Source organism: Lemur catta, chromosome 7 (genome assembly GCF_020740605.2).
Source record: "Lemur catta isolate mLemCat1 chromosome 7, mLemCat1.pri, whole genome shotgun sequence".
Taxonomy (NCBI): Eukaryota; Metazoa; Chordata; class Mammalia; order Primates; family Lemuridae; genus Lemur; species Lemur catta.
This window is the reverse complement of record NC_059134.1, coordinates 100,893,351-100,908,854: the sequence shown is the minus strand read 5'-3', so window position 1 is coordinate 100,908,854 and position 15,504 is coordinate 100,893,351. Positions and strand designations below refer to the sequence as shown.

The 15,504-nt window shown below is 47.3% G+C and overlaps 2 protein-coding genes across 4 annotated transcripts; one reads left to right on the top strand and one right to left on the bottom strand.

Moving 5' to 3' along the window:
* The first annotated feature begins 474 nt into the window (after window positions 1-474).
* Window positions 475-15,500, top strand: VPS51 (VPS51 subunit of GARP complex). 3 transcript variants are annotated; one of them, XM_045556067.1, is made up of 10 exons: window positions 482-889; window positions 1,437-1,566; window positions 11,519-11,665; window positions 11,747-11,966; window positions 12,106-12,823; window positions 13,221-13,436; window positions 13,638-13,856; window positions 14,250-14,371; window positions 14,455-14,542; window positions 15,120-15,500. In XM_045556067.1, the coding sequence occupies exons 1-10, from the start codon at window positions 674-676 to the stop codon at window positions 15,378-15,380; spliced, it is 2,337 nt and encodes a 778-aa protein (XP_045412023.1). In that variant the 5' UTR covers window positions 482-673; the 3' UTR covers window positions 15,381-15,500. The 3 variants fall into 3 exon arrangements, with proteins under 3 accessions (XP_045412025.1, XP_045412022.1, XP_045412023.1); XM_045556069.1 differs by having other exon boundaries at window positions 475-889; window positions 11,519-11,966; window positions 14,455-14,576; window positions 15,120-15,204; XM_045556066.1 differs by having other exon boundaries at window positions 480-889; window positions 11,519-11,966.
* On the bottom strand, window positions 8,106-11,448 carry LOC123641130 (ubiquitin-like-conjugating enzyme ATG3). Its single transcript, XM_045555629.1, has 3 exons — window positions 11,354-11,448; window positions 11,181-11,272; window positions 8,106-8,725 (listed from the first exon to the last, which is right to left on the bottom strand). The coding sequence occupies exons 1-3, from the start codon at window positions 11,446-11,448 to the stop codon at window positions 8,106-8,108; spliced, it is 807 nt and encodes a 268-aa protein (XP_045411585.1).
* Window positions 15,501-15,504: the final 4 nt, after the last annotated feature.

The window sequence follows — 15,504 nt, the reverse complement described above, 5'->3', positions numbered from 1 at the left end:
CACTTAAGATGTACCGAGTCTGTCTTCTAAGCACGACATAATAGGGGTTCTCAAATGTAAATGTGCACCAGAATAACTTGGGGACTTTTATAAAAGAAAACAGGTCAGAGAGGAGCCCAGGCTTACAACTCGCCATAGGTGATTCTGAAGGCAATTGTGATGCACGTGAGAGGAACAGGCCTTGAGAAGCACTGCACTAGTGGCACTGTGCGGGGTAGTGCACACTCATTTAATCCTCGCAGCCCCGCTGTGAAGTATATGCCCCAATTTTAGGAATGGGGACAACTGAGCTGATGCCCAGTTAATGAGGCAGTGGCAGGATCCAGGCACACTCTCTGGCCCCACGTCCTGCATCCGTCCACTGCTTCTGGGCAGCTTGCCTGTTGGGGTGCAGGGCTGGGGAGCCACGACCCGCCCCCTTTTTGGGAGGGCCGTAAGCCGAGCCAGTTCCACGAAATCCTTGCATCCAGTAAACGGGGAACTCAGGGCTCTCCCGGAACCTCTTCACTCGGGGAGGACAGGAGCGGGGGAACTCTAGTCTCGAAAGACCAGGGCTGCAGGGGGACGTTTCACCTGAAGGACTGCCTCGTTTCAACAACAACTTTATGGCTCCCGGAAGTACCTCCTCCCCATCCCCTTCCTAGCCTCACGCCCGTGGGCTGCAGTTGGAGCAATGGCTGCCGGGCCAGGCCACGGGTCTGGACCTGGGGACTCCCCGGAGGGCCCCGAAGCGGAGGCTCCAGAGCGTCGGAGGAAGGCGCACGGGATGCTGAAGCTTTACTACGGCCTCTCGGAGGGGGAAGCGGCCGGGCGCCCCGCGGGAACAGACCCCCTGGACCCGATTGATCTCAACGGGGCGCACTTCGACCCGGAAGTGTATCTGGACAAGGTGTGTGTGTTTGTGTGTGTGTGTGTGTGTGTGTGTGTGTGTGCGCGCGCCCCGATATATTGCACCCGCAGATCATGCCTCTGTCCTTGTTGTGAGGTGTGTGTGTGTGGACCCCGATATATTGCACCCGCAGATCATGCCTCTGTCCTTGTTGTGAGGTGTTCATAAGAGGAGGACGACCCTCGGCCAGGCAGTAGGGGCAGAGCTGGAGTCTAAGGGGGCGGGGGCAGGTTTGAACTGGCCCGAGGTGATGTGGGATCTGAGGTCTCCTGGGCTGATGTTCTGATAGGCCCGGGGTAGAGGGCGTGGCCCAGGCGCTGACTGGCGCGTGGCTGGGCATAGGCTGAGTCTGAGGATTTCTAATGCTGACAGACCCCAAACAAGGTCGAACCTAGTAACCTCTGAGCTATGCCGCTTGGAGGACCCATGTATAGAATTCCTAACGGGTGGGGGCAGGTTTTCTTACACCAAAAGACTATCAGTTAGGGGTAAGGCGGGGGGACATGAGTGCCCCCTGACCTGAACACTAACCACCCAACTTCTCTAGCTGCGGAGAGAGTGCCCCCTGGCCCAGCTGATGGACAGTGAGACGGACATGGTGCGGCAGATCCGGGCTCTAGACAGCGACATGCAGACCCTGGTCTATGAGAACTACAACAAGTTCATCTCAGCCACAGGTGATCCCCACTGGGACACACCCCTCACAGTCACCCATTCCTCCCTTGGTACTAAGAAAACCAGCAGGGGATTTAGGGAAAGAAGACCCAGATTCCACTCCTGCCCTGAAATTATTCCACTCTCACCTCTTCCTCTCTGAGCCATCGTGGTTAGACTACCATACAGGTAATAGCTGCTCTCAGAGGGTTAAGAACCAAAGAGGAGAAAGGACAAAATGAAATGAATTTATCTGAAGCACTTGATAGAATTCCTGATACCAAGGAGGCCTCAGGAAGTTTCTCTTATTAGTGGTAGTTTTCATCTCTGATCCAGGTCTATCTTGAGGGTGGTCTTGTCCTTCCTTTCCTATCTTCCTTTCTCCCCCCATCCCTCCCTCCTTCTTTTCCTCCTTCCTTCTCTCCCTAATTAAGCAAGGAGAAAATTTATGACATTAAGGAACACAAAGATCATGTAAAGGCTTCTTTCTTTCTGTCCCCTTTCTTCTCTAGTACTAGACAATGTTCAGCTAACTAGCATTGACATCAGCTTCTGTCCTGTTTTAAGGAGATGGACTGCTCAGAGTTTTGTAATAATTCTGGACCCACATGTGCTTAGTCCAGGAGGCAGATCTAAAGGGTTTGCCTGCAGTCCGTCTCTGGGGTTGTGTTCTGATATCTGTTCCTTTCCTAGTGTCACAATAATGGGTGAAGTGATATATACTCATTGTTCTTTTATCTGATTTGAAGCAGGTTCAGTGAGTAGGCAACTCTTTATTTGCTAGTACTAGCATCAAAACAATAAGAAATTATAATTTCTGTGCTGAGAAATTTCTCACAAGAAATTTCTCACAAGAAGTAACATTACATTTGTCATGTTAGAATATGCATAATGTTTTGACATGTAGCTCTTGCTTAATAGAGATGGGGTTTTTTTTTTTTAATCTTTTTCCTAGGAAAAAGGAACAAAATTATGAAGTGAGGACAGGTGAAGTGACTCACACCTGTAATCCCAGCACTTTGAGAGGCTGAGGTGGGAGGATCGCTTGAGGCCAGGAGTTTGAAATCAGCCTGAGCAACATAGCGAGACCCCATCTCTACAAAAAATTTTAAAAATGAGCTGGGCATGGTGGTGCATGCCTGTAGTCCCAGCTACTCAGGAGGCTAAGGCAGGAGGCTCACTGGAGGCCAGGAGTTTGAGGCTGCAGTGATCTATTATTATGATGATGCCACTGTACTCTAGCCTGGGCAACAGAGCAAGACCTTGTCTCAAAAAAAAAGAAAAAAAAATTATATAGTGGGTGTTAGGAGTCAGGGGTTCTAAATCTGTAAAGACTATAAAGTCTTATATTCAGTCAAGAAATATTCATTGAGTGCCTTCTTTTTTTTTCTTAGTCAAAAGCTGTTTTGCACATTGGGGATATCAATGAACCAGCCAAGCAAAGCTCCTACTTTCCTGGAGCCCACTTCTAGTTGGGGAGACAGACAATAAATGAATACAAATAAAGGTGGTAATATGTGTTACAAGAAAAAACTAAAGAGAAAAAGAGCAGTGGTGTATGTGGTGTCTGCCAGTAGCCAGGATGAGTGAGTGAAGGAAGGCCACTCTGAGGTGGTGACATTTGAGCAGGGCCTTGATGAGGAAGATCCAGGCGTGGGAAGGAGAGGCTGCAGGGAGGAGACAGCAGGGCAAAGGCTTGGAAGACAGAGCATGTGTGGTGAATTCAAAGTGCAGCAGGGAAGTCAGTCGGTTAAGGGTGGGGGGAGTGGTAGACATAGGTAGGGCAGAGAGTTAGTGGTGACCAGATTACGGAAAGACTTGTAGGTAGTGGTGAGGATCCTGCTTTTTACTCTGAGTAAGATGGAATGAGCAGAGGGATGGGGTGATCTGACTTCTGTTTTATATGTATAATGAATAATTGTATGCTCACAAATTGGATAACTAAAGGAAATGTACAAATTCCTAGATAGATAAACTCTAAAACTTTCTCAAGAAGAAATTAAATATCTGAAAGACCTATAACAAGTAAAGAAATTACTAATCAAAAACTTCCCACAAAGAAAAGCCCAAGACAAGATGGCTTCACTGCTGAATTCTACAAAATGTCTAAAGGAGTCATACCAATCTTCATAAACTTTTCCAAAAATTTGAGGCAGGAACACTTCCCAAGTAATTATGTGAGGCTAGTATTACACTAAAGCCAAAACCAGACAAAGTTAACAAAAGAAAAAACTACAGGCCAATATCCATTGATATCCCATATCCCCAAATATAGACACAAAAATCCTCAACAAAACACTAGCAGAGCAAACCCAGCAGCATATAAAAAGGATCATGTGCCATGACCAAGTGGGATGTGTCCCTGAAATACAAAGTTGGTTCAACATATGCAAGCCGCTCAATGTGATATGCCATATTAATAAGATAAAGGGCAAAAAACACATGGTAATCTCAATAGATACAGAGAAAACATCCCACAAAATCTAACAAACTTTCATGGTGAAAACACTAATACATTAGGAATAGAAGAGAACTTCCCTCAACTAGATAATGATAAAACCCCCCAGCTAATATCATAACAGTGAAAGACTAAAAACTTTCCTCCTAAGAGCAAGAACGAGACAAAGATGTCTGTACTCATCATTTCTATTCAATATTGTACCACAGAGTCTAGGCTGGGCGCTAGGAGGCATCCTGATTGGAAAGGAAGTTAAACCATGTCTATTTGCAGATTTCACATCATATTATTTTTTTAATTTTTATTTAAAGCATCTAATTGAAGTTAGACATAATCTTATATATAGAAAACCCTGAAGACTCCACACTCAAAAAGCTATTAGATCCCAAATCAGATATGAATGCTTAAGGAAAAAACTATTAGAGCTAATAAACAAGTTCAGCAAGATTGTAGGATATTAGATCAATATACTGTACAAAAAATCAATTGTGAAACAGTTAAAGGTGAAATTAAGAAAACAATTTCATCTCCAAAACATCAAGAAGAAAAAACAGGAATATATGTAACAAAAGTAGTAAAAGACTTACATACTAAAAACTAAAAAACATTCAAAGAAATTAAAGGAGACCTAAATAAATGAAGACATCCCATATTCATTGATCAGAAAACTTAATTTTAACTTAACACTTAAGATAGCAGTACTTCCCAAGTTGATCCAATGTAATCCCTATCAAAATTCCAACTGCGTTTTTTGGTAGAAATTAATAAGCTGAGCATAAAAATTCATGAGGAATTGCAGAAATTCTGAGGAATTTCTGCAGAACCAGATTGCCCAATCTTACAAAGAAGAACAATGTTGGAGGACTTAACACTTCCAAGTATTAAAACTTACTACAAATGTATAATAACTAAGATGGTGTATTACTGCCATAGGATAGGCATCTAGATGAATAGAATTGAGAGTCCAGAAACAAACCTATACATCTATGGTCAATTGATTTTTTTTTGAGACAGAGTCTTGCTCTGTTGCCCGGGCTAGAGTGCCATGGCGTCAAGCTCACAGCAACCTCAAACTCCTGGGCTTAAGCAATCCTTCTGCCTCAGCCTCCCGAGTAGCTGGGACTACAGGCATGTGCCACCATGCCCGGCTAATTTTTTTTCTGTATATTTTTAGCTGCCAGGTCATTTCTTTCTATTTTTAGTAGAGACGGGGTCTCACTCTTGCTCAGGCTGGTCTTGAACTCCTGACCTTGAGCGATCCTCCCTCCTCGGCCTTCCAGAGTGCTAGGATTACAGATGTGAGCCACTGCGCCTGGCCAATCAATTGATTTTTAACCAGGGTACCAAGATTATTTTTGAGAATACTCTTTTCAACACATGGTGCTGGGACAACTGGATGTCCAGAAGCAAAAGAATTAAGTTGGACCCTTACCTCACACAATATACAAAAACTTAACTCAAAATAGATCATAGACCTAAACATAAGATGTGAAATATAAAACCCACTACGAAAAGAATCTGTTCATCTGATGGTTTTGGCAGGCCTGGAAGGAGATTGTGTCACAGATTAAATGGCTTATAAGCAAAACCAAGAATTCACTGAGTGAAGATGAAATGCCTCTTGAACTGCCAAGCCTCTGCATGTCCTCCAGCAGATCATTAGCCCATGATCCCATTCGCTCTGCTTTTATTGTTTTTCACTGCATAACACTGTCAATGCTATGTTCATTAATTCACTGTCTATGAATTGGCAATAAAATAATCATTTTTCTAACAAAATACACAACTCCAACCAATGGCTCCAAAGCAACTTTAATCAATGGCCCCAAAAGTAATATAGATGTTTCATATTTTATATGATTTTATATTGTAGTATCCTTCTTTCTGGAATCATCTCTAAGAAGGGTAAATGGTCTTACCTCATGGACCAGGTTGCTGATATGAAAGTTCATTTTGCTGATTTATGATCTACATTTTTATGTAATTAAAAAAAAATCTCTTAATTGCTTTACAAGTGTTAGCTCTGTAGGTTCTTTGTCTTGTGCAGTTCTTTCTCTTTGATTTTCTCCACTAATGTTTTCCTGCAATTTTTACGTCTGTTTGTTCCTTGTTGTCATTGTTGCTTTTCTCCTCACCTTGCCCTTCTAGCTGTCTCCTCAAGTGAGATTGTTCCCCGATCCTGCCTGGATAACCTTCCCATAGTCCAGGTGCCACACACAGATAGGTATGGGCGTGTGAAGGTTCACATGTGACTACAGTTAGATATTACCAGATCCCTCTTCATAAATATTGTTTAATTTGCACAACCAACAGCAAATAAGAGAATTCCCCTTTCCAGACACCTTGGCCAACACTAAGTTATCAAAGTTTGCAATCTTTGACAATCTGAGAAGTGAAAAATACTGTCTCATTTTTTTATAGTAGTGTTTTCAGTCTTTTTATAGGGTTTTCTGTTTATACAATTATATCATCTACAAATAGTGATAATTTTACTTCCTTCCCAATTTGTGTATCTCCATAATACATTTCTTGCATCTAATTATGTTGGCCAGTACACACAGAACAATGTGAGATAACAGTGGTAATTGAGGTCATCCTTGCCACGTTTTGACGTTAGCATTGCCTCATTAAACAGAATGCTGATTTTTGGAGGTTAAGGAAATGTTCAGTTTAAATTTTATTGAGGGCCGGGCGCGGTGGCTCACGCCTGTAATCCTAGCACTCTGGGATGCCGAGGCGGGTGGATCGCTCGAGGTCGGGAGTTCGAGACCAGCCTGAGCAAGAGCAAGGCCCCGTCTCTACTGAAAATAGAAAGAATTTATCTGGCCAACTAAAATATATATAGAAAAAAATTAGCCGGGCATGGTGGCTCATGCTTATAGTCCCAGCTACTCGGGAGGCTGAGGCAGAAGGATTGCTTAAGCCCAGGAGTTTGAGGTTGCTGTGAGCTAGGCTGACGCCAGGGCACTCACTCTAGCCAGGGCAACAAAGTAACACTCTGTCTCAAAAAAAAAAAAAAAAATTTTATTGAGATTTTTTTTTTAAAGTCAAGAATAGATGTTGAATTGTCTCTCATCTATTGATATGGTGGATTAATCATTAATGTTAATGCTAATAGTAGTTATTAGTAATCCTCTAATAGTGAACCATCTTTGCATTCATAAACAAAAGCCATTTGATCATATTTTTGTCAATTATTCTTTTAATATGCTGCTGGATTCTGTTTGCTTGTTTATCTATGCATCTCCATTTATCTAATATATTGACCTATGCATCTCCATTCACAAAAGATATGAAAGTGTATTTTTGAGGTATTTTTGTCATGTTTTCATACCAGAGTTATGTTTGTTCCACTAAGTTCATGTGAAAGCTTTTCTCATTTTCTCTGCTACAGTACTGCTTACACAGAGCATTGGAATGAGCTGTCTTCAAGCTGTAGTAACAAGCCCAGACATCATCTGGGCTTAGTGCCTTTGTGTGTAGAGGAAGGCAGTAACGGTCTTACTTTGACAACATTCTCTATTTCTATGTTTATGTTGTCTTGTTTTCTGCACTCTATTTTGGTAAACTCTATTTTTGTGGCAAATTTCATCCATAGAATATACCAAGTCCTTACCAATTTAATGTTTTTATTCCTGTTATCTTTTACATATGCTGTAGTTTCAGTTTTGATTTCTCAATAGTTGGTTAAGAGTGAGAATTTTTTTATCTCCAAATGATGGGGTCTTTTGTTTTCTAGTTGTGTTATTAATTTCTGATTTCATTGCATTATGATCAGATAGTGCTTATTGTCCGTACCATGTCAATTTCTTTTTTATTTTTATTTCAGAATATTCTGGGGGTACACACGTTTTGGTTACATAATTTGCTTTTGTACAGTTTGAGTTAAAGTTATAAGTGTGCCCTTTACCCAGTTAGTGTGCCTTGTACCTTTGTGGTTTTTTTTTTTTGGTAGTGGAACATTTTTTTATTGAATGCATAAACATATAAGTCCCTTTATTAGAGAAACTGTATGTATTGGTGAATATGGTCAATGGTCACATCTATGAGTTAATTCTTTAAAAATCAGAGCCAATAATTAGGATAGATTCTATGCTGTCTTCATTACATTGTAAAGTGCCTTGTGTAGTCATATTCTATTGTTGGAATGACAGCTTGTACAAATTTCAAGAAAATTAGAAGATACATATGAACTCCAAGTTCTCCCCCTCCTTCTGCAACAGTCTCAATGATTTTCTTCATCACCTCAGCATGCCTGCATGGGTGAACTGAACACATAGGAGGTGGTGGGAGATGAGGGTGATTTTCAATGGTCACTGTTTTCTTCACATGATCTTGACTGATGTCTTCATACATGTGCTCAACTGTTAAAGGCTGCTGTTGCTCATCATAGCCAAACAACCATAGTCGTGGTGTCTGGTAGTATTTATCATAAGTGATGTAAAGGTCGTGAGTTCTGGTTTGCAAAATAGCATCTTCACCTCCAGCATCAGTTTTAGCTTTACAAGCTTCTACTATTTTTCTTGTGTCTAGGGTAGCCTCATCTGTTTCCAACAATCCATTCTCTTCATATTCTTCCATATCTGCAGCTTCTCCTTCATCTTCCTCTTCTTCCTCTTCACTTAGTGCTGAACAATCTTGGAGTTTTATACGGTCCTTGCTTTCCAGTGTAATCTCCTTAACTGCTTCAGTTATTCCTGCAATACCTGTGTTGTGGTACCGTTAGGTATGAATTTACTCTATCCTCTTCTGCCCGCTCCCACCTACTTGATTTCCCTTGAGTTTTATTTTCCATATGTGCACGTAAGTTAGATTGATTAGTTCCAATTTGGTATTGAGTACATGCGGTGTTTGTTTTTCCATTCTTATCATACTTCACTTAGAAGAATGGTCTCCAGTTCCATCCAGGTTGTTACAAAAGATAGTAGATCACCATTTTTTTTTTTTATGGCTGAGTGGTTCTCCATGGTATATATATATGTATACATATATATATATATATATATATATGTATACATATATATATATATATATACCACATTGTATTAATCCATTCATGTATTGATGGGCACTTGGGTTGTTTCCACATTTTTGTGATTATGAATTGTGTTGCTATAAACATTCAAGTGCAAATGTCTTTTTTATAAAATGTCTTTTTTTTCTTTGGGTAAATATCTAGTAGTGGGATTGCTGGATCAAATGGTAAGTCTACTGTTAGTTCTTTGAGTTATCTCCATACTACTTTCCATAGAGGTTATACTAGTTTGCAGTCCCACCTATGTCAATTTGTTTTTGTTTTAAAAATGTATTGAGATTTTCTTTGTGATCTGTATGGTACAGTTTTGGTGTATTTTATGAAGTCTTGAAAAAAATATGGTATAAATTACTTAGGTCCACTGTATTAATAATGTAGGTTTTCTATAGCTTCACTTGGTTTTTGTCCACTTGATCTGTCGTGTATTGATGGAGATGAATTAAAGTCTCCTATGAGAGATACATTTTTGCCTTATTCTCCTTGTTTTCCTTTAAGAACATTGATGGGCTGGGCGCGGTGGCTCATGCCTGTAATCCTAGCACTCTGGGAGGCCGAGGCTGGAGGATCATCTGAGTTCAGGAGTTCGAAACCAGCCTGAGCAAGAGCGGGACCCCATCTCTACTAAAAAATAAAAAGAAATTAGTTGGACAGCTAAAAATATATAGAAAAAATTAGCCAGGCATGGTGGCGCATGCTTGCAGTCCCAGCTACTTGGGGGGCTGAGGCAGAAGGATTGCTTGTGCTCAGAAGTTTGAGGTTGCTGTGAGTGAGGCTGACACCAAGGCACTCTAGCCCGGGTAACAGAGCGAGACTCTGTCTCAAAAAAAAAAAAGAACATTGATGGTGTATGTTCAGGAGTGGAATTAAGTAAATTAGTTGGGAAATGTTGGCAATAATTGGACAAAAGATGATGGTGGGTTGGAAAGAAAATGTTGCAGGTAGACCTTCCTCAGCTTGCTGATAGATTGAATGTGAGATGAAGGACAAATAAGAATCAAAGATGACTCTTCAGAAATGGCCAGGAGCCAAGATGGAAAAGATGAGCAGAGGAACAGGTTTAGGGAATGTCAAGAGTTTTGTTTTGGGTGTGTTTGTTTAGGTGTGTTTGAGCTGCTGGTGTGCTGTCCATGTTGAGGTGTTAAGTAGGTCATTAGGCAGGGCTCTGGTCAGAACCAGAGGCAGAAATGGCTCAAGAGAGGGATTGTGGAAGGCACAGATGGTGCACAGATGTCATTTGCTCTGCAGATTTGGAGGGAGTTGAGGTTTACTTTTATTTTTCCCATGAAGTATGTGTATGAAGCAGAGTCCCCAGTTGAAAGTTAGTGAGCATGTATTCGAATGTTGAGAACTGAGGAGAAAATGGGAAAACAGACCCCTAGAGGGTTTGGAAGGATGGCTGGGCAGTGTGGAGTACCACTTTGGGACTTGAGGTCATAAAATTTAAAGGGAGACCAGTTGGGGTGATTTTGTGGCCCTTCTGTCTGTTTAGGTGTCAGGGGTAAGTGGCTAGTTGGGCTTAACTTGCATTATGGGTTTTTGTTTTTTTTTTTTGGTTTTGGTTTTGGTTTGGTTTGTTTTTTGTTTTTAGAGATGAGCTCTCACTCTGTTGCCCAAGCTGGAGTGCAGTGGCATGATCATAGCCTTGAATGCCTAGGCTCAAGTGATCTTCCCACCTCAGCCTTCCAAGTAGCTGGGACTACAGGTGCATGCCACTGTGCCCGGCCAATTTTTTAATTCTTTGTAGAGATGGAGTTGGGCTACGTTGCCCAGGCTGGTCTCGAACTCCTGGCCTCAAGCAGTCCTTCTGCGTCGGCTTCCTAAAGGGCAGGGATTACAGGCATGAACCCCCACGCCTCTATTCTATTCTACAAAAACTAGAAAAATTAGCTAGGTGTGGTGGCGCAGGCCTGTAGTCCCAGCTACTTGGGAGGCTGAGGCAGGAGGGTCACTTGAGCCAAGGAGTTTGAGGTTGCAGTGAGCCATGATCAGACCACTGCACTCTAGCCTAGGCAACAGAGCAAGATCATAAAGAAAAGGATGTGGAAAAATACAAACGTATATACATACATTCTTTCTTAAAGGGAGAGCAGGGAAAAAATAAAGAAAAGGAAAGCTGTTTCAGCTAGTGCTAAGTGCTGTGGGACCTCCTTCAGATGCGGGCATCTTCTGAGGGCAGACATTGAGGATCCCCCCCACCCCCGTCCCCTGCCCCCGCCATGTCCCCTGGGCACCAGGGCTAGGGGCACACAGAGGGGGTGTGGGTGAAAACTCCTGCTGCACTGACATAACGACCCCCATTTGTGCTGCGACCCCGCACCCTGGCAGGCGTCTGGCTCCGAAGCACCAATGCGACGCTGGAGAAGCGGGCTCAGGCACGTTGGTGAAGCGGGTGTAAGAGAGCTTTTGTTCCATGTCTCAAGCTGAGGGGGCGCCTGCCCCTCAGTCATCTCCTTTTCCCTCTCTCTGACCCTTGCCCGCCCAGACACCATCCGGAAGATGAAGAACGATTTCCGGAAGATGGAGGACGAAATGGACCGGCTGGCCACCAACATGGCCGTCATCACGGACTTCAGCGCGCGCATTAGCGCCACACTGCAGGACCGCCACGAGCGCATCACCAAGCTGGCAGGTGGGCGCCGCCTAGCGAGCGGGGCTTCCCCTCCGGTGGGCCACCCTTGGGGTCTGGGGATAACCACATCCTGGTCCGCAGGGGTCCACGCGCTGCTGCGGAAGCTGCAGTTCCTTTTCGAGCTGCCTTCGCGCCTCACCAAGTGCGTGGAGCTGGGCGCCTACGGGCAGGCAGTGCGCTACCAGGGCCGCGCGCAGGCCGTGCTGCAACAGTACCAGCACCTGCCCTCGTTCCGCGCCATCCAGGACGACTGCCAGGTCATCACAGCCCGCCTGGTTCAGCAGCTGCGACAGCGCTTCAGGTGTGGCCCTCGGCCCTCACCGCGCCCAGCCCTGGGCCTTTCTGGAGCTGTTGTCCCGTCCCACGCTTTGCTTTCCCGTCTCCCGCCCACCTACCGGTGGCCCTGGCCCTGCCCTTCACTGTGGTCTCGCTCCCTGCAGGGAGGGCGGCTCAGGCGCCCCTGAGCAGGCTGAGTGCGTGGAGCTGCTGCTGGCCCTGGGCGAGCCGGCGGAAGAGCTGTGCGAGGAGTTCCTGGCGCACGCCCGTGGGCGGCTGGAGGAGGAACTGAGAAGCCTGGAGGCCGAACTGGGGCCCTCTCCTCCGGCTCCCGATGTGTTAGAGTTCACAGACCATGGTGGCAGTGGCTTTGTGGGCGGCCTCTGCCAGGTGGCAGCGGCCTACCAGGAGCTGTTTGCTGCCCAGGGCCCTGCTGGTGCCGAGAAATTGGCAGCCTTTGCCCGGGAGTTGGGCGGCCGCTACTTTGCGCTGGTGGAGCGCCGGCTGGCACAGGAGCAGGGTGGCGGCGACAACTCGCTGCTGGTGCGGGCGCTGGACCGCTTCCACCGGCGCCTACGGGCCCCTGGGGCCCTGCTGGCAGCTGCCGGGCTCGCTGAGGCTGCCACAGAAATTGTGGAGCGAGTGGCCCGTGAGCGCCTGGGCTACCACCTGCAGGGCCTACGGGCAGCCTTCCTGGGTTGCCTGACTGATGTGCGCCAGGCTCTGGCTGCGCCTCGCCTGGCTGGGAAGGAGGGCCCAGGCCTGGCCGAGTTGCTGGCCAATGTGGCCAGCTCCATCCTGAGCCACATCAAAGCTTCTCTGGCCGCAGTGCACCTCTTCACCGCCAAGGAGGTGTCCTTCTCCAACAAGCCCTACTTCCGGGTAGGGCCTTCCCTTGGGCATTCCATATTCATCCTGCTGGTTGGCCCTCCAATACCCTTTTACTGGCACTTGGGGAACTGGGGACAGGTTACCTGGGCACACAGTCATTGCCCTGGCACTCTGGTTGTGGTTTTGGGTTCTCTTGAGGCACAGCCGGGAGGGTGGGGAAGGCTCTGAGGGCATCTGCTGCTGGGCTGAGAGTGGGAGGGTGGCAGGGTCCCCAGGATTGGCTTTCCCCTGTCCCCAAGCAAGGGAGCTGCTCTGGGGTGCTTGGAATGCAGGATGATGCTGTCCCTTGGAGAGGGGCTGGGGCACTTAGGGCTTCAGCAGAGGGTCATGAGCATCCCCTGCCTGGAAGAGGGGACTTGTAGTGCATCTGGGCCCTTCTTCCTCACAGGGTGAATTCTGCAGCCAGGGCGTCCGTGAGGGCCTCATCGTGGGTTTCATCCGCTCCATGTGCCAGACAGCTCAGAGCTTCTGTGACAGCCCTGGGGAGAAGGGGGGTGCCACGCCACCTTCCCTGCTCCTGCTGCTCTCCCGCCTCTGCCTAGACTATGAGACAGCCACCATCTCCTACATCCTCACCCTCACTGATGAACAATTTCTGGTGCAGGTGAACTGCCAGTGCATGGGGGGAAGGGGACAGTGGTGCTGGGAACGCAGGAGGCTGGACAGTTCCCTCACGGCCAGATCCAGACCAGCCGCCTGTGCTCACCCAGCCTCTCCCTTGCCTGGTCTGTGCCCAGCTACTGGTGGCAGTGGCTCCTGAGCTGCCCTCTGTACCCACTCCCTGTCCTTTGCCTCCCTGGCTCAGGACCAGTCTCCAGTGACGCCCGTGAGCACACTGTGTGCAGAGGCCAGGGAGACAGCGCGGCGACTGCTGACCCACTATGTGAAGGTACAGGGCCTGGTCATATCGCAGATGCTGCGCAAGAGTGTGGAGACCCGGGACTGGCTCAGTACCCTGGAGCCCCGGAACGTGCGTGCCGTCATGAAGCGGGTGGTAGAAGACACCACGGCCATTGACGTGCAGGTGCTGCCCAGGTTGGGGGTCCTGGGGGACAACTCTCTGAGGAATGAGACAGCAGGGGCCAGCGGTGCCTGTATCCATGGCCTTGTTCCTCCTCAGCCCTGGATCGTGGCATCATTACCCCCATTTCACCTATGGGAAGCTGAGGTTCAGGGTCACTTAGGAAGTCGGAGCAGGGCTTGTGTTAAAGATTGGGCCTCAGATTGTGTCCTGCCTTTGCCCCACGCCACTGGTTCTATAAATAGTGACCATGTACCAACTAGATACCCGGCCCTGTGGTCACTGTCCTGTGATTCTTGTAACAAATGAGAAGGTAACTTAGAGCATCCTCAGCACCTGGTGGGCTGGAGGTTCCCCATTGTCTGGCCTCCTTGCAGTACCGCCTTTCACCACCAGGTGGGGCTCCTGTATGAAGAGGGTGTTCGCAAGGCCCAGAGCAGCGACTCCAGCAAGAGGACCTTCTCCGTGTACAGCAGCTCTCGGCAGCAGGGCCGCTATGCACCCAGCTATACACCCAGGTCTGGCTGCAGCCCCAGAGGGAATGGAGCAAAGAGGACGAGGGTGCAGGGTGGGCTCTGATTCCTTGTCTCTTCCCATCCAGTGCCCCAATGGACACCAACCTCTTGAGCAACATCCAGAAGCTATTCTCTGAACGTATTGATGTGTTCAGCCCTGTGGAGTTCAACAAGGTCCAAAGTCCCCAGTGACCCAGACCCGGGGAAGGTTGGCTGGAGCAGCCCCAGTGCAAGGAGCCCTAGGGCCCTGTCTGTGTCCAACTAAGGGTGACCCTGACACCCCAGTCTCTGTCTCTAGGGCTGTTTTTAGGTAGTCCAGAGCCCCAACACCACCATTCCACAGCCTTGATCTTGGTGTGTGCCCAGCCTGGGTCTGGGGGCTAACCTAGTATGTCTCTTTGCCCTGGTCCTTGTCCCCATAGTAGTCCTGGGTCCTCCCCAAGGGTGCCTATTCACACCATGGTTTCTGCCCCAGCCCAGCCCAAGCTCAGGGATCTGGTGTTCTCTCTCTGATTCAGTAATGCTCTTCCATCTCTGCAGGCCCCCATCTCTGCCTCTGATTGCTGGACTCTACTTGTCCCCCAGTGATGGAGCTAACATTATATCCCTCTCATCTTACCTGGGCCCCGGGACTTTTTGCCTCATTCCAGCTACTGGCATCTTATGTCTCCCTGGCCCTTGTTCAGAACGTGGGTGCCCCTCCCCCAACACCTGCTGTCACTGAGCTGCATCCCTGTGTTCTTGCCTGCAGGTGTCCGTGCTGACTGGTATCATCAAGATCAGCCTGAAGACGTTGCTAGAGTGTGTCCGGTTGCGCACCTTTGGGCGCTTTGGGTTGCAGCAGGTGCAAGTGGACTGCCATTTTTTGCAGCTCTACCTGTGGCGCTTTGTGGCCGATGAGGAGCTCGTGCACCTGCTGCTGGACGAAGTGGTGGCCTCAGCTGCCCTTCGCTGCCCCGACCCAGTGCCAATGGAGCCCAGTGTGGTCGAGGTCATCTGCGAGCGCGGCTAGGCCCAGCAGCTGCTGTGCACAGGCCTACGCTGGCGTCTAGCCTGCCCATGCCCTGGCCCTGGCGGTCATTTCCAGCCGGCAGGTGTCAGGACCCGCCTAATAAACGTGTGTGGCCTCCTCCTCC